Here is a 24457-nt window from a genome sequence, read left to right as displayed (position 1 = left end):
AACCTCACCCTTCCTTCCTACCAAAAGTCTATTTAGATTTCCATATTAATGAGCTCATCATCCTACCGACTTTCTATCCAAAGCCTCATGCTTCCCATGAAGAAGTCATTCTACATACCCTTGACGTACACAGGACTCTGTCCTTCTATATAGACTGCACATGATCCTTTTGCAAATCACACATTTTGTTTGTCTCGCTACTGAACATTCTCGTGGAATGCCTCTTTCCTCTCAGCACATCTCCAAGCTGATTTCATCTTGTATTAGCCAGTGCTACCCCCTACAGGTCAGACCTCTCCCTACGCCTCCCAGGGTTCATTCAACATGAGCTATAGCAGCCTCAATGGTGTTCCTCAAAGGGGTCCCTCTTACGGACATTTGCTGTGCCTCCATTGGGTTATCTAACCATATTTTCATGGGACATTATGCAATTTCTACAAAGGTGACCATGACTTCCAATGTTGACAGTGCAGTTTTTTCCACAGCTCACAAGAGTTAAACCAAAGCCTTCCTACCATCTTTGGGCACCGCTGTGTAGTCACCAAGGGTACGTCTAGACTACATGCCTCTGTCGCCAGAGGCATGTAGATTAGGCTACCAGGCATAGGAAAATGAAGCGGCGATTTAAATAATCGCTGCTTCATTTAAATTTACATGGCTGCCGCGCTGAGCTGATCAGCTGTTTGTCGGCTCAGTGCGGTAGTCTGGACGGGTGGGTGTCGACATCAAAGGCATTTGTCAACCACCCAGGTATGCCTCATCCTAGGCAGCACCCCAGCTGCTACCCGGCAGCACCCCAGCATCCTATCCGGCAGCACCCCAGCTGCTCTGCCCCAGGCATCCCCAAATCAGCACTCCAGCTGCTCTGCCCCAGACGTTTCCGATTCAGCCGCTGCTAGTCAGTTTCAACAGCAACTGAATCTGGACGCCTGGGACAGAGCAGCTGGGGCGCTGCCGGGTTGGTCCCCGCAGCTCCATGGTGTGGCGCTGCAGGGACCAACCTGGCAGCACCCCAGCTGCTCTACCCCAGGTGTCCCCAAGTCAGCTGCTGCTGAAACTGATCAGCGGCTGATTCCAGGAAGCCCGGGGCAAAGCAGCTCTGCCTTGGGCTTCCTGTAGTCAACCGCTGGTCAGTTTCAGCAGCGGCTGAATCGGGGACACCTGGGGTACAATATGTACCAGTTCCAATTTACGTACAAATTCAACTTAAGAACAAACCTACAATCCCTATCTTGTACGTAACCCGGGGACTGCCTGTACAGAATTCTGGCGTGACACCACTAGTTCCCCCTCCCCATTGTGAAAACTTATCATTTGTTTTTTGGTTGCTTGTTCATGTCCATTCCAGTTACGTGTGCGTGCTCTGTGTGCATGGATTCCAGAGCTTTTTCCCTTAGCAGTATCAGTCAGGCCAGCCAGGGAGCCCCATGGAGAGGTGCCAGCATATTGGCGCATATATACCCCTGCTGGCCCTCCACCCCCTTAGTTCATTCTTACCACCCATGACAGTAGCTGGAGCGTTGACTACATAGTTAGTCTATCCCTTAGCGCTACACAGTTCTCAGTTTTAAAGTAGTTTAAATTAGTTTAGTAGTGTAAATAGTTGTTCAGCTGAATGTTCTTATCGGGGTAGTTTCCCCCATTTTATCTCTCCCCTCCTGGGAGGGGATGCCTGAGCTGCATGGTTTTAAACCATGTGTGAGGTGCTCTAAAACTATGCCCTGTGGCGATCCACATGCCTGGGAGAGGGCCACCACACAGACAGGTGTCAAATTTGCAAGAGCTTCAAGCCGAGAATGAAGCAGAAGTGCGATTCCCACCTGAACCTCATTGTAATGGAGTCCGCACTTCTGTTAGAGATTTTTCCGTGGCACCAAAGCATGTGGCACCAGCGAAGCCCTCGTCATTGAGGCACCGGTCACAGTCCCCAGCGCTGTTGAGGAAGAGGCAGCATAGGGGAAGATCCCCTACAAAGCACAGCCTTAAAGTGCGCCACAAAGATGGGCATGCAGCCGAGTCAGCATGTCAGGAGGTTCCCAGGCCACAGCAGCACCAGTTGAGCTCGACACTTGGGGAGACTACAGCACTGGAAGTGGAGATTGAAGGGGGTCCTGCAGCCATCAACATTGGAGGCCTTTGATGCGGCATGTGAGCTCATAGAGCTCTCTTCATCCCCGGGACCAATCACAATCACGGATAATGAGCACCAGCCTCCTCCATCGGCACCGGAACCAGCCATGCTGCCGACACGACCAAGAGTTCCGGTACACATGCCGCCACCAGTGCCTATACTGGCACTGCAGCAGCCCCCCATTCTGATAATTGTATTGGAGCTGCCAATGGCATTGGCCCTGTCAGATTCCAGGGCACCGACTGCATCAGCACTGTATCCCATGACACCGCATGCCCTTGTACCGACTATGATGGGACCACCCTACTCCTCGATACCGCTGGTGCAGAGCCAGTACTCGCACCCAATGCCACCACCAGCACTGCTAATTATGTTACTGGCACCAACCCATAGGGGGAAACCAGCAGCAATAATCAGGCATAGATCATCTCATTGCTCCCCAGTGTCATTGTTGGCATCGCCTTGGTCAGCCTTGGACTACTCCTCTGAGTCAGATACTGACTCCATCCGCTCCAGGGTCTCTTCTTATAGATGCAGGTTGTGGCACCATTCCCAGTCTCAGCACCGGTCTCAACATCCGAGCTCGGTCTTCCACCAGCCTTGGCCATCCCAATGGCAGCCTCAACAGCAGTGGCCCTTCTGGACTGCCTGGGCATACCATCAGGCTCAGGGGCCTCATGCTTTCAGACATTCCTCAGTAATGGCTGTGACCTCTTTGACCAGGGCCCTGGCATCAGAGGCAGGGCACTCTTCATATAGGGAGGCTATCAGACCACGTGCAGAAGGGGAGGGTACAGAGTGCCAGCCTGCTGTACCATCTGTTCCGCCACCTCAGGCGACGGAGCAACAGTTAGGATATCCTCCACCAAAAGTCTTCCTCCTCTTTGCCAGACAAGGCACTGGTTGATCCTGCACCTTCTATGCCCACCATGAATGCCAGGACGCACCAGGACCTGCTCTGCCAGCTGGCAGCAAATTTGGGGGTGCAGGTGGAAGAGGTTTCTGAGGGACTTGGACCTCATGGTGGACATATTGATGGCAGACACTCCAGCTAATGTTGTGCTGCCACTTAACAAAACTGTGTCCAAACCGGCTGAGACCCTGTGGCACACACCCACCTTCATCCTGCCCTTCCAGAAGGTGATGGAGAGGTGCTACTTCATCCCACAAGTGGGACATGAACATCTATATTCGCATCCACCCCCAGGTTCGCTGGTAGTCCAGGTGGCGGAACAGAAAGAGAGACAAGGGCCTGCGGGCCTACGCCCCAGAGCAGGGAACCAAAGAAGGTGGACCTGCTGGGCAGAAAGACTTACGCTATGGGGGAGCTCCAACTCTGTATTGCGAACCAACAGGTGATGTTGAGCAGATACACATACATTACATCATTTAGAAAATACTCTCGAGGACAGCATTCTAGCCTCCAATATAACCCCACACTTTGGGTCCCAGCTCTCCCGTTTCTCCCTTGCCTGGTCCCGGATCATCTCGGATTGTTGGTGTCATGGCTCCTTCCCCACTCTGGCATGATAAATGCAGAAGTGGGGGCCAGAAAAAGTACCCCAAAACCTTATCTACCAGGCTTTGGTATAAAACTTCCCTCCAAAATCTTAACAACCTAGATTTTGGGAATAAAATGCCGCTGCCACCACCCAAATATTAATAAAGCAACCAGGGAGAGACTACTTGAGAAATCTCACCCCTAAAGTACAAACCAGGACACAAAAATTAACCAATATCAGGTTAATAAAAACAAAAGAGAAAGAACTTTATTATCACCATAATATTCCTGTTGCAAGCATAATGACTAGATGGAACAGTAACAAAATAATATACTCATGGAGGAGAAATTTACCATGGGCCAGGAACTTAGTTACAAAGGAGAGCAAAACCCATTTTAAATGCACAGACCAGATCCCATTTCCCAAACCATAAAACCTAATGGATTTATCTAAACTTTATCCTACTTACAGACTGTAAAGAGTATTTTCTTAGAGGGAGACATCCTGTCCCCTTCAATAGCTGGAAAGAAACTACCCAGGGACAAAGGAGAAGGAAAAAAACCAAACATTCTTTTGTCCCAGTTTGAAATTCCTACCTACATTTCTATTGGCTGCCTGCCACCTGGTTTAGGTAAAGGACGTAGTTAACCCCTTAGTCCCCAGGATGCTGGCTAACCCTCATGATCATGACAGTTGGATACTCAGCCTGATGGAAAGTGGATATGTTATCCCCTTCCTGTCCTCCCACCCACTCACCCTCCCTCCCCATCCCTCTTCAGGGACCTTTCTCACAAGTTACTGCTAAAGCAGGAGGTATCTGCACTCCTGACCATAGGAGCAGTCAAGCACATTCCAAGGGGCTTCGAAGGGAGAGGGTTTTACTCCCGCTATTTCCTTATCCCCAAATCCAAGGAGGACATTTGTCCTATTCTGGACCTAATTAATCTAAATTATTTTGTGAAGAACGTAAGGTTCAGGATGGTCACCCTCGCCTCAATCATTCCCTCCCTAGAAAAAGGAGACTGGTATGCTGCCCTTCACTTAAAGGACACATATTTCCACATTAGCAATAATTCTGGCCCACAGGAAATTTCTCAGGTGCTTAGTTGGCCAGGACCATTTTCAGTTTGCAGTCCTGCCATTCAGTTTCTCCGCAGCCCCAAGGGTTTTCACCAAATGTATGGCTGTTGTAGCTGCATTCCTGAGATGGCACAGGATCCAGGTGTTCCCTTACCTTGACAACTGGCTAATCAAAGGGTCATCCAGAGACCAGGTCCTCAAGCACATCGACTTCGTCAAGGCTCTATTTCACAAGCTGGGTCTCCTTAAAAATGAGGAGAAATCCATGCTCAACCCCACCCAGATAATAGATTTCATCGGGGTGCACCTGGACTCTACAGTGGTGAGGGTGTCCCTCCCCAAAGCCAGGTTCTTAGCCATCAGAGTGATAATAGAAGGCCTCAGAACCTCACCCCTCACAACAGATGGTACTTGCATGAGGCTGCTAGGTCACATGGTGGCCTGCACATTCGTGGTGCAACATTCCAGGCTGTGGCTGCAACACCTTCAGGCATGGCTGGCTTCCATTCACAGCCCAGTTCGAACACCTCTGGAAGCTCTACTCATGGTGCTAGAAGAGGTTCTCCGGTCTCTAGACTGGTGGTTGCAAAAGCAAGTCGTGTGCCATGGAATCCCGTTTGCCAGACGGACCCCGTCAATGCAGCAGGTGACCGATGCATCGGACACGGGCTGGGAAGCTCACCTATCAAACCTCAGACCCCAACCAACAGATGCAGACCCCCAGCGAGAGTGCTCTCCATATAAATGTCAAGGAGCTCAGGATGGTCAGGCTGGCCTGCCTAGCATTCCTACCCCACCTGAAGGACAAGGTAGTGTCAGTACTGTAGTGTCCTCTATGCAAGGAAGCCCACCTCCTATGGGACCTGTGTGTTGCACACGGGATCTACCTGGAGGCATCCCACCTTCCAGGGAATTGCAACATACTAGCAGACAGGCTCAGCAGATTGTTCAGGGCCCATGAATGGTTCATCACGGGGGACATCTTGGAGGTTGTCTTCCAGAACTGGGATTATCCCTGTCTCTATCTGTTTGCTTCCCAGGGAAATTTCAAGAGCCTGAGCTACTCTTGTATCTGGGTCAGGGGAAGGGGTCGCTAAGGGGCACTCTATTGGTACAGTGACCCCAACACCTCCTCTACATGGGTATGTCTACACTACAAAGTTAGTTCGAACTAACGGACGTTAGTTCGAACTAACTTTAATAGGTGCTACACTAGCGCTCCGCTAGTTCGAATTTGAATCGAACTAGCGGAGCGCTTAGTTCGAACTAGGTAAACCTCATTTTACGAGGACTAACGCCTAGTTCGAACTAGCTAGTTCGAACTAAGGGCTGTGTAGCCCTTTAGTTCGAACTAGTGGGAGGCTAGCCCTCCCCAGGTTTCCCTGGTGGCCACTCTGGCCAACACCAGGGAAACTCTATGCCCCCTCCCGGCCCCGGACCCCTAAAGGGGCACGGGCTGGCTACGGTGCCCGTGCCAGGTGCAAGCCTGCCAGCCCCAGCTAGCAGACCCTGCACCTGGCACGGCACAGAGCCACCCACCCGATGCCCCCCAGCCCACCCCCTCTTGCCGGGACCAGGCTGGCGGCTCCCGGGAGCTTGCCCTGGACCGCAAGAGGCGGGCACCTTCCTGGGCTAGTGCGGACATCGTGGACCTCGTCCACGATCTCCGCACTAGGCACAGGAAAGTGGCCGTCTAGGGCAGGAGAGCTGCCAGCCTGGCCACCCAGGACCAGGTGTGCATGAAAATCAAGGGGGTCCACTGAGACCCCCGACACTGAGCCCTGAGCTTACAATGGCCGTCCTGGGTCAGACCAAAGGTCCATCTAGCCCAGTAGCCTGTCTGCCAACAGCGGCCAACCCTAGGGACCCTGGAGGGGATGGACCGAAGACAATGACCAAGCCATTTGTCTCGTGCCATCCCTCTCCAGCCTTCCACAAACTTTGGGCAGGGACACCACTCCTACCCTCTGGCTAATAGGACTCCATGGACCCAACCTCCATGACTTGATCTCACTTCCCTTTAAACTCTGTTCTAGTTCTAGCCTTCACAGCCTCCTGCAGCAAGGAGTTCCACAGGTTAACTATTTGCTTTGTCAAGAAGAACAACTTTCTCTTACTAGTTTCAAGCCTGCTACCCATTCCTTTCCTTTGGTGTCCTCTAGTCCTTCTTTATGGGAACTCAGGAAGAACTTTTCTGAATGCACCCTCTCCACCCAACCCCTGCTTTTAGAGACCTCTATCCTGTCCCCCCTCCGTCTCCTCTTTTCTAAGCTGAACAGTCCCAGTCTCTGTAGCCTCTCTTCATCTGGGACCTGTTCCCAACCCCTGATCATGTTAGTTGCCCTCCCCTCTCCCAGCCTTTCTCTTCCCCTCTCCCACCTCCTTTTCCCAGTCTCCCCCAGTTTTTTTCAATAAAGACAGAGTCAATGTTGGAAGAAACGTTATCTTTATTTTGTACATCAATAAGAAGGGGGGCTAGGGAAGGGTAAGTGGAAGGAGGTGAGGGAGGAATGGGGTACGAGCCCCCGATGGGGAGGACTGGGCTGGCTCTGCGGGCTTCTGGGGGTGGAAGCTCTCCTGCAGCCCCCCAATTACTCCCTCTCCCCAGATGGCAGCCTGCGGCAAGTGCAGCCGGGCTGATGGCTGAGTGGTGTGATGTGCCCAGTGTGGGCACTCAGGGCACTCCAAGCCAGAACTTCTTTGCAAGCGGGGCACCCCTTAGAACTGTGTGTCCGGGGTGGGGGTCGGGACCCTTTAAGCGCAGCCCTCGGCTAGCCTGAGACAGCATCTCCATGCTCTAAGTCCTCCTTTTATGCCCTGCCGGCACTGCTTCCGGCCATCATTAAGCCCTGTTCAGAGTCCACTCAATGTGGACTTACTAGTTCGAACTAGCAAAACGCTAGTTCGAACTAGTTTTTAGTTCTAGATGCGTTAGTTCGAACTAGCTTAGTTCGAATTAACTAATTCGAACTAAGTTAGTTCGAACTAGCGCTGTAGTGTAGACGTACCCCATGCTCCTACCCTTTCTTCAACTGCAGAGTCCTCCAGATGATCAGGAGATGCGCAGCATTGGTCATTCTAATAGCCCCAGCATGGCCGTGCCAGCACTGGTATCCCTTGCTCCTGGACCTAGCAATGGAGAAGCCCCTCATACTACCATTGGCTCCAGACTTGAACACCCAGGATCTGGGAGAAGGGAGGCTATGCCGCCCAAACCTGTCATCCCTCCACTTGGCAGCCTGGAATCTTCATGGTTAACTGGTCAAGAACAACTCTGTTCGGAGGCGGTCAGGAGGGTCTTGGTAGCGAGTAGAAAACCCTCTACGAGGGTAGCCTGTGAGGCTAAATGGAGTGCTTCTCGCTCTGGGCTAATGTGGCAGGAGTCGATCCAATGAGGGCCCATATCCCCCTTATTCTGGACTGTCTCCTTCACCTTCAGCAACAGGGCCTATCAACCTCATCTCTTCAGGTCCATCTAGCTGCCATTGCAGCATACCACCCAGGTGAAGGGTGCAGGTCGGTGTTTGTGAACATGCTAATTAAGCAATTCCCAAGGGCATAGATAAGCTATACCCATATGTGCACCAGCCCTTACCCACATGGGATCTCAGTTTGGTACTTGTGAAGCTTATGAGCTCCTTCCCCCCCGTTTGAACCCTTAGCCACCTGGTCCCTGAAATACCTCTCGTGGATGGTAGTGTTCTTGGTGGCCATTACCTCAGCCAGGAGGGTTTCAGAGTTGAGGGCCCTCACATCAGAGCCCTCTTATACAGTATTCTCTAAAGGCAGGGTTAGGCTTCACCCCCACCCATCGTTCCCACCCAAAGTTGTGTCATTTTCACGTGTCGCAGAACATCTACCTCCCTGTTTTCTTTCCCAAGCCCTATGCAACACCAAGGAGCAGTCCCTGCTGCAGTCCCAACACCAAAGGAGCATTCCTTAGACATGAGACGGGCCCTGGCATTTTACATTGATAGGACAAGGAAATTTAGGAGGTCACCACAAAATTCTTTATTTCTATAGCAGAGAGGATGAGGGGTCTCCAGGTGTCGGCCCAATGCTTGCCCACATGGATCACCTCCTGTATCAGGACCTGTTATGAGCTTGCAAGGTGAGAGGCCCACCCACTCACGGCCCACTCCACGAGGGCACAGGCCTTGTCAACAATGTTTGTCATGCAAGTGCCCATTCTCAAGATCTGTAGGGCAGCCACGCGGTCCTCCAGCCACACGTTTACAACTCATTATGCAATTGCACAGCAGGCTAGGGACGATGCAGCCTTTGGTAGGGCTGTGCTGCAGTCCATTGCAGATTAGGCTTCTGACCCCACGTCCGGTGGTATTGCTATGGAATCACCTAACTGGAATGGACATGAGCAAGCACTCAAAGAAGAAAAAACAGTTACTTACCTCGTAACTGTTGTTCTTCAAGGTGTGTTGCTCATGTCCATTCCACATTCCACCCACCTCCCCTTCGTCTAAAGTCTCCAGCAAGAAAGAACTAAGGAGGTGGAGGGCTAGCAGGAGTATATATGCACCAATATGCTTGCGCCACTCTAGGGTCCTCCCTGGCTGACCCGACAGATACTGCTCAGGGAAAAAGCCCTGGAATCCATGCACACAGCACGCGCACACCTAACTGGAATGGATACGAGCAACACATCTCGAAGAACAACATGTACAAAGTAAGTAACCATTTTTTATTCCTACTCTTTGTTTCCTGTCTTTTAACCATGAGAGGGCCTTCCCTTTTATCCCATGACAACTAATTTTTGATGAAGGACCTTGTCAAAGGTTTTCTGGAAATCTAAGTACACTATTATCCACTGGATCCCCCTGATCCACATACTTGTTGACCCTCTCAAAGAACTCTCGTAGATTAGTAAGGCATGATTTCCCTTTACAGAAACCATATTGATTTTTTCCCAACAAATCATGTTCTTCTATGTGTCTGACAATGTTATTTTTTACTATAGTTTCAACTAATTTGCCCGGTACTGACATTAGACTTGCCGGTCTGTAATTGACAAGGTCACCTGCAGAGCCCTTTTTAAATATTGGCTTCACATTAGCTATCTTCCAGTCATTAGCTACAGAAGCTGATATAAAGGATAGGCTACAAACCACAGTTGTTAGTTCCACAATTTCACATTTGAGTTCTTTCAGAATTCTTGGGTGAATGCCATCTGGTCTTTTTTCTCCCATCATACTCTACAACAGCAACAACCCCCCATGTGTTCTCCCAGTCAGACATATCTCCCACCTATTCCCTATCAAACCCTATGATAACCTCCAGCCCCCAGGAGTTCCCCTGTCAAATCCTATGACAATAACTCCCCCTCACCCCTACCCAGCTGTTCCTCTGTGAAACCCTACAATAACAAGCCTGAATTCATGAAACTCCACAGTAACAAATAAGCCCACACACTCTTTGGAGATCCTACAATAACAAGCCCCATTTTCCCATAAGACCCTACAAAAACAAACTCTGGGATTCCCACAAGGGCCAGCCTACTCATACTCCAAGACCTACACAAGCCTCCAGGGCTCCCTGCGAGGCACTGTGCTAAACCTGGCAGTAGCAACCAGTGGAGCACACCCCAGCGGATGTCAGGAGCCCTGTGCCATTGGTGTGGTGCCTGCTGTGTCCCTCCAGGTGTCAGAGAACCTGCTGAGCCTGTACCTGGATGAGTATGAGGAGACGCCCTGGGATGCCCTCAAGTACCTCATCGCAGGTGTCAACTACGGGGGCCACGTGACGGACAGCTGGGATCGGCGCCTGCTCAGCACCTACATTAACGACTACTTCTGCGAGCAGAGCGTGGCTGCACCTTTCTACAAGTACGGGTGTAGGGTTGTGGGGGCGGAATTTCCTCTGGGACCACCTCTCCCCTGCTATTTGCATCCCTACAGGCAACTTTGCTTGGAGCTTTTGAAGATCAGTGCCCGTTCAACCCACCCATATACTCTATGAATAGGGCTCTGCTGATAATCCATCCTCACCTTCTGTTCCTTCTCAACCACCTTCGGCCTGGAGGAGCTTCTGACATCCCCACTACCATCTGACCCAAGCCTGGTTTACATGGGTGATTCGGTTTAGCTTCAGTGAATACTGGTTTTCCCCTTTCTTGGTTCTGTCCCCGTCTGAGGGTTGTTCTGGGCTTTTTGTGATCTGGGATTTCCCTTCCTGCTGGGAGGCTGTCCCATAGGGCAGGACATTCCCTCTGGCTCTAGTGTTGTGGACAGGTTCATACTGGCAAAGCAAAAGAGCTGCTTCTCAGAGCAGACCTCATCAAAACAGGGAGATAAAATCCACCTTGGGCCCAAGATGCCCCCTAGAGGTCAGCCTCCGAGCACTTGTGGGGTTTGGCTATGCCGCAAAAAAAAAAACTGCTCATGGCAGCAAGTCCAGCTCTGTGGATGGGCTCATGGGACTTGCCATGGTGCTGAGAACAGCTTTGGCAATGTTCCTGCTCCAGCTAGAGCTGGGACACGGAGGGTATGTCTACACTACAGCGCTAATTCGAACTAGACTTAAAAACTAGTTCGAATTAGCGTTTTGCTAATTCGAACTAGCGCGTCCACACTGATTGGACGCTGAGGCGCACTTAAGGGCAGCTGAAACCGGTTCTGGCAGGGCATCAGGTCAGTAGTTGCTTTGCGTGGCTGCTGTCTGAGGCTGTCTGAGGCTTGTGCTTAAAGGGACCCCCCTGGACAGCTGGTTCTCAGCTTTTCCGCTTGCTTGCCTACCTCGCCGAGGGACAGCAAAGCGTTTTTCTCTGCGCCCGTCTGTGTCAGTGGTTCCCTTCGGGGACGCCGCCGCAGGTAGCAGCATGGAGCCAGAGCTCGCCCTGCAGTTTCTGGTGCAGTTTGTGGACTTGCTGCTGCAAGCCTGCCAGCAATGGCTGGAGGCTGCCTGGCACCTGGTGCATGTCAGCCCCCTGCCTCTCCGCCTGGCCTCCCTCGGGGCCGTGGAGGAGCCGCAGCAGCGCCCGGATGCCGGCGTGCACTGCCGCATCTGGTGTCTGGACACCAGCACCGACTGGTGGGACCGCATCGTCCTGGAGAGCTGGGGAGACAGGCAGTGGACCCAGAACTTCAGGATGAAGAGGGACACCTTCCTGGAGCTCTGCGAGTGGCTCACCCCTGCTCTGCGGCGACAGGACACTCGCATGAGGCCCGCCACCCCCCTCCAGAAGTGTGTGGCCATTGCCCTCTGGAAGGTCTCCACGCCGGACAGCTACCGATCCGTCAGGAACCAGTTGGGCATGGGGAGATCCACCGTCGGAGCAGTGCTCATGCAGGTACAGCACTCACCGGCCACTGGGCCAGGGGGATGGGGGCTGCAAGGAGGGGATGGGCCACCCCAGGGAAAATAGAGGATGGGGGAAGGAGGCGAAAGTGCCCTGCACCGGTGGGGTTGGTCTATCCCGGCTGTACCACACGCCGCCTGGGGGGGTTGCTTCCAGGAGTGGGGCGCGGGGCACTGCCAGGGCACGAACACTCCCAGCCACCCAGGCGCCCCAGTGATTCGCGCTTTGCTGTGTCTCTCTGCAGGTGTTCAAGGCCATCAACCGGGTGCTGCTCCGCAGGGTGGTCCGCCTCGCCGACCCGGACGCCGTCATCCGGGGGTTCGGCGCCCTCAGCTTCCCCAACTGCGGGAGGGCCATCGACGGGACGCACATCCCCATCCGTGCCCCGGAACACCAGGCCTCCCAGTACGTGAACCGCAAGGGGTACTTCTCTGTGCTCCTGCAGGCCGTGTGTGACCACCAAGGACAGTTCATGGACATTAATGTGAGCTGGTCCGGCAAGGCACACAACGCCAGGGTGTACTGGAACTCCTCCATGTGCCAGAGGCTGCAGGCTGCAGTCCAATTTAGATGCCTCCTCGCCCATCTCGTAGCTGGACACTACGCTCAGCCCCACACCGCTGCCGTCCGGGAAACCCAGCGGGGGGCCGTCCGGATCCGAGAAGCCCTGCGGGAGAGCTTCCATGTGGAGGAGGTGGACTGAACTCTCCCTGCATGCCCCACTGGGGCCTTCTTCCACCCTCCCCCCCTTCCCCTCCCTAATCCCCCTTCCTAATGTCAAATAAAGACACCTTTTTTGCCAACAAAATTCTCTTTTTATTTTACATAACTGGGGTGGGGGGAGGGAGGAATGAGGGTGGGAGAGGAGAGGGGGGAACCTGGGAGGAGAGAGCTGGAAGGGGAGGAAAGGGAGGAAGGGAAGGGAAAGCTCAGGCTTGGGGGTCCGCCTGGCTCTCCCGTCTCGCAGCACTGTGGGTGCGGGGGCGTCGGGGGGGAATGGGTGTGAAGGGTGGGGCAGGAGGGACGGGGGTGCGGAGGAAGTGGGAGGGGGAGCAGGGGCAGCAGGGGCGGGAGGAGCGGGGCAGCAGGAGCAAGGGGAGCAGGGGTGGGAGGAGGAGCAAGAGCTGGGGCTGCCGCAGGAGCCGGAGCAGGAGGAGGCAAGAGCCGGAGCAGGAGGAGGCAGGAACCTGTCCACCAGGGTCTGGAGGTGGCCTCTGAGGGCATGGCCCTGCTCCTCCAGTGCCTCCAAGCTCCGCTGGTGCAGCCGAAGGTCCTCCCAGACCCAGTGGTCCTGGGTGCGGAGCTGGTGATCCAGGAACTGCCGCTGGTACTCCTCCTCGTTCCTGGCACGCCTGCTGGCCCGGGTGCGGGTGGCTGTTGCAGGCGGGGTGGTGCGCCCTGCAGTCCCAGGTGCTGCGGCTGTGGTGAAACAAGAGCAGTGGTCAATTCTCCCTGGGGACAAGGTGGGTGAAACCCAGCCCCCCTCTGCAAGGCCAGGGCCCCTGCATGAGACCCAGCTGCTGCTCCATGGTGGGCAAGGCCCAGGCGCACGGTCCCTGGGCTCCCTCTCCCCCCACAACCCTCCGTACACATAAGGGGAGCATGATGGTACTCACATGTGGAGGCCTCCCCGGCCTCGGACGACACAGGCGTTGTGCTCTGTGGGGTGCCTCGGGGATCCTGGGTCCTGGGCAGGCTCCCGGCTCTCGGTGTCCTCCTGCTCCTCCTCCTCTGTGTCCGGGACAGGGCCCTCTGCCCCGGGGTCGATCACCAGCTGGGGGGCAGGGAGGCATGAGCCCCCAGCACGGTGTGAGCCCCCAGGGCCTGAAAGTGGGGGCATGCCTCTGGGTCGGCCCCTGGCTGGCAGACCTGGGAGTAGGCCTGTCGCAGGTCCTTAATTTTGTAGCGGACCTGCTCCCAGGTCCGCTGGTGGCCTCTGGCGGCCAGGCTGTCAGCCATGAGGCCGTAGACAGCCTCGTTCCTGTGGCTAGTGCGCAGAAAGTGGACATTGGAGGCTTCCCCCCAAACCTCGATGAGGTCCTCTATCTCTGCACTTGACCAAGCGGGCGCCCGCCTCTTGCGGCCCCGGGCAGGCTCCTGTGAGCTGCCAGCCTGGTCCCGGGAAGAGGGGGAGGGCTTGGTGGCAGCGGGTGGCTGGCTCATCTTGTGCCAGGTGCAGGGTCTGCTGGCTGGGTGCTGGCAGGCTTGCACCTGGCACAAACACTGTAGCCAGCCCGTGCCCCTTTAAGGGCTCCGGGGCTGGGAGGGGGGCAGAAGAGTTTCCCTGGTGTTGGCCAGAGTGGCCACCAGGGAAAGCTGGGGAGGGCTAGCCTCCCACTAGTTCGAATTAAGTGGCTACACAGCCCTTAATTCGAACTAGTTAATTCGAACTAGGCTTAGTCCTCGTAGAATGAGGTTTACCTAGTTCGAATTAAGCACTCCGCTAGTTCGAATTTAGTTCGAACTAGCGGTTTGCTAGTGTAGCGCCTATCAAAGTTAATTCGAACTAACGGCTGTTAGTTCAAATTAACTTTGTAGTGTAGACATACCCTGAGACCCAGCTCCCTGCTGGGTTTCAGAGACCAGTGCCAACCGCAGCACAGCTGTGAGTCTGGAGGCCACACTGAAACTCGCTACTGAGTTTTGTACTGAGTTTTGTTTTCTTTGTGGCATGTCTGCCTCTGGATCCTGGTCACCAAGAGCCTCGAAGAATGCAGCTGCTCATACCCTATCTGTTTCTGGGGGAAAGACGTCTCTTCTGCCCACAGCACTGAGAACACTTTTGTGCAAAAGCGGTTCCTAATTAATTATGCAAATGAAGCATGGCAATATGCTAATCTGCCCTTCATTTGCATAGGCTTTCGTGGAAGAGGGATGCAGTGTAGACGTAGCCCAAGTGTGTTAGCTCTTCTAAGAGGTCTCCTCACCAAACCCAAAGGCAGCTCTAGAAGCTCAGGTCCCAAGGCTTTGCGTGATTCCAGCACCAGGAAGGCATCTCACTCTGAGGGTATGTCTACACTACAAAGTTAATTCGCACTAACAGACGTTAGTGCGAATTAACTTTGATAGGTGCTACACTAGCGCTCCGCTAGTTCGAACTTAATTCGAACTAGCGGAGCGCTTAATGCGAACTAGGTAAACCTCATTTTACGAGGACTAACGCCTAGTTCGAATTAGCTCCATCTAGCCCAGTAGCCTGTCTGCCGACAGCGGCCAACCCTAGGGACCCTGGAGGGGATGGACCGAAGACAATGACCAAGCCATTTGTCTCGTGCCATCCATCTCCAGCCTTCCACAAACAGAGGCCAGGGACACCATTTCTACCCCCTGGCTAATAGAACTCCATGGACCCAACCTCCATCACTTTATCTTACTTCTCTTTAAACTCTGTTCTAGTTCTAGCCTTCACAGCCTCCTGCAGCAAGGAGTTCCACAGGTTGACTATTTGCTTTGTGAAGAAGAACTTTCTGTTATTAGTTTGAAGCCTGCTACCCATTCATTTCATTTGGTGTCCTCTAGTCCTTCTATTATGGGAACTAATGAAGAACTTTTCTTTATGCACCCTCTCCACACCACTCATGCTTTTATAGACCTCTATCATATCCCCCCTCAGTCTCCTCTTTTCTAAGCTGAAAAGTCCCAGTCTCTTTAGCCTCTCTTCCAAACCCCTAATATTGTAGTTGCCCTCCCCTCTCCCACCCTCTCTCTTCCCCTCTCCCACCTCCTTTTCCCAGTCTCCCCGAGTTTTGTTCAATAAAGAGAGTTTCTATTTTTGAACACAGGTGTCCTTTATTTTGTACATCAGGAAGGGGGGCTAGGGAGGGGTAAGTGGAAGGAGGTGAGGGAGGAATGGGGTACGAGCCCCCGATGGGGAGGACTGGGGTGGCTCTGCGGGCTTCTCGGGGTGGAAGCTCTCCTGAAGCCCCTTGATTGACCTGCCTCCCGGATGGCACTAGACCAGGCGGGCGCCCGCCTCTTGCGGTCCCGGGCAAGCTCCCGGGAGCCGCCAGCCTGGTCCCGGGAAGAGGGGAAGGGCTGGGGGGCATCGGGTGGGTGGCTTGAGCCATGCCAGGTGCAGGGTTTGCTGGCTGGGTGCTGGCAGGCTTACACCTGGCACGGGCTCCGTAGCCAGCCCATGCCCCTTTAAGGGCTCCGGGGCCGGGAGGGGGGCAATAGAGTTTCCCTGGTGTTGGCCAGAGTGGCCACCAGGGAAAGCTGGGGAGGGCTAGCCTCCCATTAGTTCGAATTAAGGGGCTACACACCCCTTAATTCGAACTAGTAAGTTCGAACTAGGCTTAGTCCTCGTGCAATGAGGTTTACCTAGTTCGAACTAAGCGCTCCGCTAGTTCGAATTAAGTTCGAACTAGCGGAGCGCTAGTGTAGCGCCTATCAAAGTTAATTCGAACTAACATTCGTTAGTTCGAATTAACTTTGTAGTGTAGACATACCCTAACAGATTAATTTAGGACATAAGCATTCGTGAGTAAAACCTACTTCATCAGATGAATAAGAGTGGAAATTACTGATGCATGAATATATATATCAGGCCAATACGCAGGGGTGGTACAAAGGGTGCGAACGCACTCCCCCATGGTCCTCCAAGTAAGTGAAGCTGCGGCAGCGTGTTGCCACAGCCTCTCTGTCCCCCTTTTTCCCCCCTCCTGGTGCTCCAGCTGGCTGGGGAAAGGGCTGTGGGGGCAGGGCAGCCACCAGCCCCTGCCATGTCTTACATGGGAGGGTCTAAATTCCTATAGGCCTGTATAAATGAGACAAAAAAAGAGGTTACTTATCAAGTATAGGACCGGCGTAAATGAGGCTAATCAGGTCAGGATGGGTGTGGCTCATTCACAGCAGCTGATGGGGACATTTGAATATTGAGAGGGGAAATTGCCTTTGCCTCTTTATTCAAGCTGCAGTTGTCTGGTTTCCCTCTGCGATACAGGGTACTGTCAAAGACTTGCTCTTGGATAGCCCCAGGTTGTTTTCTGGGTCCATGAATGACTAGCTTCACAACTTGAAGGATTTGAGGGCCAGGCTTGTGTATCCTGGGATCTGTACACCTACAAACAAAAGAAAACATAGCAGGGCTCAGTCAGCCCTGACTTCTCATCCAATTCACTACTCTAGTTTCCATAGGCCCTCTGAACTGCCTGCCAAGAGATCTAGGTACTCAAGAGAGAAGGCAACAATGGCCGCAGCTATCTCGTCTCTGCCAATCATTTCCAAATTCCAGTTTTGATGGGTTCAGTGACAGTCCACACTGTCCATTCCACATGGATCTACACAGCTACGCTATCCATCTCCTTTTGCCCTTTGGATACCATCTTTCTCATTTCCAACCTAAACGGGAGAGAGTAACAACTGACAAGTGGATTATGAAGATTATAGGTGCTGGGTATTCCATCCATTTCATCTTCCCCATCTCTTTTCTCTGAGATCCACGGAACTTCTGCCATCAACAGACAAGGATCCATTGACAAGGCATCTGTTGGCACTCAGGACACTGCACACGGGTAGGAGATGTCGTAAAGGAACTCAGACACATGCCAAAGAGAAATGTCCAAATGATCTTTTTTGAGTTCCTTCCTGTCTCACAAGTTAAGGAAGAGAGATGTCAGAAGGTTCTGGAAACAACTGCCAGCAAAAAACAAAATGAATCAAGGAACCAAAGGAGACAAAGAAAAGCAATTATTGAATTGCCTCAACACCAGTGCTAGGTGGCTGGGGGACGGGAGGAATTGGAATTGCTCATTATGCGCATTGATTCAATTTGAGTTAGTTGGTGTTACTTGAACATGGTGGAATGATTCCCATGATTGGAATGTGAAATCAATGGTTTTACCTATTTGAGAAGGATTGAGTGGTCATCGCCTCTTGCCAAGTCATGGACAACTCAAAAAAAAAGGTCTCAAATGCTTATGGATTAATGTCCTAACGCATAAAGCACAAGAATGGGCAGGGTAATTAGCTGGTGTCTGCTCCAGCCACCAGATCACACAGGGAAAACAGTTGGCCACCTCTGTATGCACTTACCTCTAATATGTGCGGAAAAAAACCCTGTGTGATAATGGAGGACATCAGATTGACACATACTGGAAGTTTTATGTTGTGAGTAGTCAAAACTTCCTTGGAATTTATAAATATTAAAGAGGACAAGTTCCTAACTTACCAAGTATTGCAGCCAACATGGAGTGATTGAATATTAACTCTTGACCTGAATGATAAAGAACTGAGGAACTGAAAATTAATGGTAGTGTAGGTGTAAGTGATCATAATTTGATCACATTTATAATATGCAAACAGAGTAAAGCCTGGACCAGTAATATATATATTTGGTGCTTTAGGAGACCAGCTTCACAAAGCCAAAAACAATTATGAGCCAGATCAGCTGGGAGGAAGTTCATCATGAGAATGTAAATGTTAATTGGGAATCATTTAAGAAGAGGCCCCAAAAGCCAATCTCATTTAGAGAGGAAATAAAGGCATCGATATATAGATTCCAAATGGAAAAACAGAAATTAATAGTAATGAATATATCAAAAGTTGGAAATTGTAGAAAATTGATAAGAAAAGCTACAGAACACAAGGTGAAATGTATGGTCAGGGAAGTTAAAGACAATAAAAAGGCGTTTGAATATATTAGGAATAAAAAGGTTCCTGACAAAGGCATTGGTCCATTAGTAGATTGAAATGGTAGACTTATCAGAATTAATGCAGAAAAGGCAGAAATAAATATTCAAGAAATACTTCTGAATATAACTCATCAAAAGGTGATGATATTCTTTCCGTTTCACTAGTGTCTCTGGATAATGTTATACAGAAGCTATTAAGTCAAACATTTTAAAATTGTTGGGTCCAAAGAGTTTGCATCCAAGAGTTTTAAAAGAGCTGGCTGAGCAGCTCACTGGCCTATTAATGTGTTTATATTCAATCAGTCTTGGAGTGCTGAGGAAGTTCCAGAAGATTAGAAGAAAGCTACTGTGCTACTTTTTTTAAAAAAAGGTAAATGGAATGATTTGGATAATTACAGGCCTGTCAGCCTTACGTCGATCCCAGGCAAGAAGATGGATTGGCTAATATGGAACTGGATTAAAAAAGAATTAAAGAAGAGTAGCATAATTAATGCTAATCAAGATAGAAAATAGGTCCTGTCAAGCAAACTTGATATTTCTTGAGATGACAGGTTTGGTTGATAGACATAATAGTGCTAACACTTAGACTTCGAAAAGGCGTTGGTAGTGCAGGCTGTTTATTACAACACTAGAACAATATCCAATGACCAGGGCACCCATTAAAAGAGTTATCAAAATGAACTTGTAAATGGGGAAGTGTTACCCAGCAGGTGTTTCTTATGGAGTCCCGCAGAGGTTGCCTTTTGGCAGTAGGCTATTGAACATTCTTATGAACAGCCTGGAAGGAAACATCAATTCATCCTGGTTCTAGTCTGCAGAGGAGATGCAAATTGGGGGTGTGGGATGGGTCACAGCTACAAAGTGATCTGGGTCACTGGGCACAAGCTTTGGAGCAAGCAGTGTGTAACGGCAGACATCATGTTGCAAAGCACAGAGGGAAGCAGGGCCTCTAAAATCACTGTGGGAGTCGTGGTGCAGCACTGCAGAAAGGCACCAATGGATCCAGCTTAAAAGACGCAGAGGGCAGTAACCATGATGCTTTGAACTTTTCCTCCTCTAAAGGTGCTCCCCTGCCCACCTCCTCTCCCTCTGCACCAGGAGTCTTTGTTGAGGGCAGCTCATCTGTGCAGCCCTACATAGCCTCATAGGGGGTGCGAGGGCTGAGCATGCACCATTACCATAAATCTCCATTCACAGGCATTTGCCCTGAAGGACAGTACCTGATTGGAAGGACACATTTTGAAAGGCCCAAGTGGGCAATCTCTGCCTCTGCTAACAGAGCCTGGCCCTCTCCCTCCTAAAAAAGGGGTAGGGCCATGTGGAGGTGTGGGCACACCGGAGGGCTGCAGTGCTGCCCTCTTTCACTCACCTTGCAGTGTAATGAAGGGCTGATGGGATGAACGGGGACAGCTGGGGCCAAGGAACGAATGCATGGGAGGGCACATAAAAGGGAATGCTGGAGGTACTCAGGGGGACCAAACAGTGCCAAAATCTGAGTCTCCTTCTGCCCCCACAGGCTGTCAGTGCTCGACACCTACTACATCCCCAAAGACGGAAACCTGGCCTCCTACCGGGAGTACATCAGCCTGCTGCCTAGCATGGACCTGCCCGAGGCCTTCGGCCAGCATCCCAATGCCGATGTGGCCTCCCAGATCACCGAGGCCAGGACACTCTTTGAGACCCTGCTGTCCCTGCAGCCCCAGATCACTCCCAGCGGGGCTGCCGGGCAGAGCCGCGAGGACAAGGTACCCGGCAGTAGGAACAAGGTAGCCATAGAAAGCCTGTGCTCCAGAAAGGTTCCTGGGCATTGAGTGCAGTCCACGGGATGGGCCTTGAGGAAGACTACCAGGGTACCTACTATCATAGGTCTGCCCTGTGGGGAAGGCTACCTGGGCAGTGAGGCCTGGACGTGAGCCAAGGCACCGCCATCAGCTTTTCAGGCTGCCTATCAGACTCAGCTGCCAGTGGTTCTGGGGCTTCATCCCATCGGGACCCCCCAGGGCTGCACTCACCCACTTGTGGCTCACACATCCCCTGCCTGGCAGGTTCTGGAGCTGTCCTCCGACGTGCTGAGCAAGATCCCACAGGAGCTGGACTACAGCGGCACCCAGAAAGTGCTGGCCGATGACCCCTCGCCCCTCAATGTGGTGTTGCTGCAGGAGATCCAGCGTTACAATGCCCTGCTGCAGGTCATCAGGTTGGCCCCACACGCCAGGCCTGTGGCAATGAGGCTCAAGCCTGGCTCACATGGTGGGACAGGCCCCAGTCCAGCATAGCTATTACCCCCTCCACCAGCCTGGGAGCACCTGGAAGAAGGCACCAATCTCGGGAGGGGGGGGTCTGGGCAGCACCCAATGTGACAAGGCCCCAATGTCTGCCGGGGTGTCTGGGTAGCACCTGACAGGACAGTGCCCCGATCTTGGGGATTTGGACAGCACCCAACACAGCAGGGCTCCGATCTTGGCCAGGGTCTATGCCTGGCAGGATGGGGTCTGGATCTTAGTCAGGGAGGTCTGGGCAACACCCAAAACGATGGGGCCCCAATCTCAGTCAGGGGGGGTCTGAGCAGTATCTGGCATGAGAGGGCTACAATCTTGATGGGAGGTTTGGGCAGCCCCTGAAGCTTGATGGGAGGTTTGGGCAGCCCCAATCCCATTTGAGGGTCAGTAGGCCAGCCCACAGAAAAGCCCTGGCTAGCCCTCCTGCAGGTCAAAGGGCTGGGATGATCCGGCCTCAGGCTTTGCCTAGCCCTGAGGGGCCTGCAGCTGAACATGGGATTCCTGATTGATGCTGCCCTGACTTTGGTGACTCCTCTGGGCCTGGGAGCGATGGCGGCAGTGTTGGGGGCCAGTGTAGGGTGGTTGAGGGGAGTCTCACATAACCTGTAAAACACCCTCCCCCCAGATCCTCCCTGTTGGAGCTTGAAAAGGGCATCCAGGGACTTGTAGTCATGTCCACCGACTTGGAGGAGATCTTCAACTGCATCTTCGACGCCCGCGTGCCCCCTATGTGGGAGAGGGTAAGGGTTCACCTGCTGCCCGTGCTGAGGTTGGGCTCCCTTTAGATGCCCCATGGGCACGATTTCATGGGGACCTAAGCATAGTGGGAGCTGCCCTCCTATACACTCCCCATGGGGCAGGCTAGGGGTCTAGCCTTGGGGCCACCAGTGGGTTGATTGTAAAGGTCTCTTCATCCCCCCTCCCCCTATCAAATCTCCAATCATAGCACATGTTGTCATGGGTAGGGCTTACTTAGTGAGAGGGCCTTGGAGCATCACCCCCTTTATCATCCAGTTCCCAATCAGCCTTGTGGCCAGAGCAGGGGCGCTGAGCCAGGGAATGGGGGCTTATGGACCATTCTACCTCTACTCTTCCCTATCTGTATGGAAGACTGGGGCCAGCAATCTTGAACCATGCTATGTATCTGCCCTGCCCCCGCACTCTTCCCTCCCTCACAGGCATGCCTCTTGCTCTTGTGTTCTCCTCTTCCCACAGGCCTGCCCCCAACCTATATGTTCTGTCCCACAACCCATAACCTCTACCCTTCCCATAGGCCTGCACCTGCCCCTCTCCATCCCTCTGTTCTCTGCAGCCCACGGGCTTGGCCTTGTGCTCTGCCCTCCAGCACCTGCACTCTGCCTTTGCAGGCCTGCCCCACTGCCCATGTGCTCTGTCCGCAGCCTGTGTGCTCTGCCCCACAAGACTAACCCCTTACCCCCGTGCTGTCACTCTGCTTTCTGACCCCTGTGCTCTGCTCCTGCAGGCCTACCCCTCGCAGAAGCCACTGGCCGCCTGGACTCGGGACTTGGGCCAGCGTGTGGAGCAGTTTGCCCGCTGGGCTGAAACGGCTCATCCCCCTGTCCTCTTCTGGCTCTCAGGCTTCACTTTCCCCACCGGGTTCCTGACAGCCGTGCTGCAGGCGGCTTCCCGCCAGAACAATGTGAGTACCCCAGGGGCAGGGTGCTGGACACCTGGATTCTCTCCTGGCTCTGGGAGGGGTATGGGAGCTGGTGGGTTAGAGCATAGAGGGTAAATGAAAAGGCCATGGAGCCAGAGCTCCTTCTCCCCTAGAATGGGGGAGGACTTCTAGGTTGGGGGGCTTGGTTCCCTCCCATCCCACTCACTGCCCCCCTTTCCAGATCTCTGTGGACACCTTGTCATGGGAGTTCATCGTCTCCACGGTGGATGACAACAACCTGGTGTATCCGCCCAAGGTAAGTGTGTGTGTAGGCTGCTGCCAGTAGAGTCACCCCTTCCCCTGCCCCCCAGAGTATGCTCAGGTGATGCTCCCTTCCCCCCAGGATGGTGGGGGGATGGATATGAACTCAGCTGCTACTTCCTGCTCCCCAGGATGGCATGGGAGGGGAGAGAGGCCTGTACCTCGGTGACACTCCCTGCCCCACAGGACAGTGAGTGTATGGAGAGGGGGGCTGTACATCGGTGTCACTCTCTGCCCTCCAGGATGGTGTGTGGATCCGAGGCCTGTACCTAGAGGGTGCTGGCTGGGACAAGAAGAACTCCTGCCTAGTGGAGGCTGAGCCCATGCAGCTGGTCTGCCCCATGCCCACTGTGCACTTCAAGCCAGCCGAGAGCAGGAAGAAGAGCAGCAAAGGTACCCAGGGTGGGGGTGCCATGCTGACTGGCGTGGCTGGGGGTAAACTGCACTGAGGGGGGCAGAGTACCAGGCTGTGGGGGTGCTGCCCTGATGGAGTCTCTGGGCTCCATTCAACAGGCTGGAGCACACCCTCCCCCCCCCGTGGTACCCAGCCCTGACCCAATCCATTCTCTCTGTCCAGGGACCTACGCCTGCCCCTGCTATTACTACCCGAACCGAACCGGTGCCTCTGGCCGCCCTTCCTTCATCATCGGTGTGGACCTGAAAGCTGGCGCCATGGGCCCTGACCACTGGATCAAACGCGGCACCGCCCTGCTCATGAGCTTGGACAGCTGAAACCCCACCCAATAAACCCTCCTATTTGCAGAGTGCTACCCATGAGAGATGTGCTAAGTAGGGGGGGTCTGAGGGGTCTGAGCTGTGTGGGGAGTCCATTAGGTTGCTCTGGGGTATAGTTATGGGGTGGGAAGGGCCCATGGTCTAATCCAGCAATTACAGTTCATCTTCTGACTCTGTGCCTCCGTTTCCCCTGTGTGAATCAGAACTAGTGATGTCCCCCCTCAAGCAGGGGAGGTTCAGACCCACCTGGGGAAACTGAGAGGGAGCTGAGGGAGCCCTGGGCAGAGCTGGAGGGATAGATGCTCCATGGGTCCTTGGGAGCAATAGCCCCCTATTGGGGGTAGGGTGTCTGTATGTGTTGGTGATACAGGGCCTGGCCTCGCTGCTTGTGTGTGGCGTGTGCGCAAACACACTTGGGGGGGGAGGGAGCAGGTCCCATGGGTCTAATCAGCAGGAGGCGTTGTGGGATGCACACACACGTGGGGGCAGAGGGACTGGGATCCTCCTACACACATGCACTGGAGCAGAGGTTGTGACCCACCCCCACATGCATGGGGGGCATACAGGTGCTGGGACCCCACACCCATACTGGTGGGAGAGGTTCCATGACACCGCTCACACCCATGCGGGGATGTAGAGATTCTGCGATGTCCCTATACCCAGGAGGGGTAAAGGTGCTGGGACCCCCCCATATACGGGTGGGAGCAGACGCTGGGACCTCCCAGCCAGGGTGATGTGGGTGAGGGTGGGGCTGGGACTCAGTCTGATCTGATTCTGAAGTATGAACCAGCCCGAGCCGCAGAGCCAGGGTCTGAACTGCACCATGGCTCAGTCCCGCCCATCGCCT

General features: G+C 53.3%; 1 protein-coding gene across 6 annotated transcripts in view; it reads left to right on the top strand.

Annotated features, from left to right (window-relative positions):
* The window catches only part of DNAH2 (dynein axonemal heavy chain 2), a 307939-nt gene extending 284294 nt beyond the window's left edge, over positions 1-23645 (top strand). For 5 of the 6 annotated variants that reach the window (XM_075908075.2, XM_075908076.2, XM_075908072.2 and 2 more), the window contains 8 exons: positions 10369-10553; positions 20174-20402; positions 20703-20854; positions 21562-21676; positions 22420-22596; positions 22796-22870; positions 23118-23268; positions 23453-23645. In XM_075908075.2, coding sequence (XP_075764190.2) covers positions 10369-10553; positions 20174-20402; positions 20703-20854; positions 21562-21676; positions 22420-22596; positions 22796-22870; positions 23118-23268; positions 23453-23607 — 1239 coding nt within the window. In that variant the 3' untranslated portion in view covers positions 23608-23645. Of the gene's footprint in view, positions 1-10368; positions 10554-12269; positions 12582-20173; positions 20403-20702; positions 20855-21561; positions 21677-22419; positions 22597-22795; positions 22871-23117; positions 23269-23452 lie in introns of those variants that run through there. The other variant, XM_075908080.2, reaches the window with a different exon arrangement.
* The last annotated feature ends 812 nt before the right edge of the window (positions 23646-24457 follow it).

Source organism: Pelodiscus sinensis, chromosome 22 (genome assembly GCF_052426305.1).
Source record: "Pelodiscus sinensis isolate ZL-2025 chromosome 22, ASM5242630v1, whole genome shotgun sequence".
In the NCBI taxonomy this organism is placed as follows: Eukaryota; Metazoa; Chordata; order Testudines; family Trionychidae; genus Pelodiscus; species Pelodiscus sinensis.
Note: the sequence above shows the minus strand (reverse complement) of the source record. Positions and strands in the feature narration are given on the sequence as shown.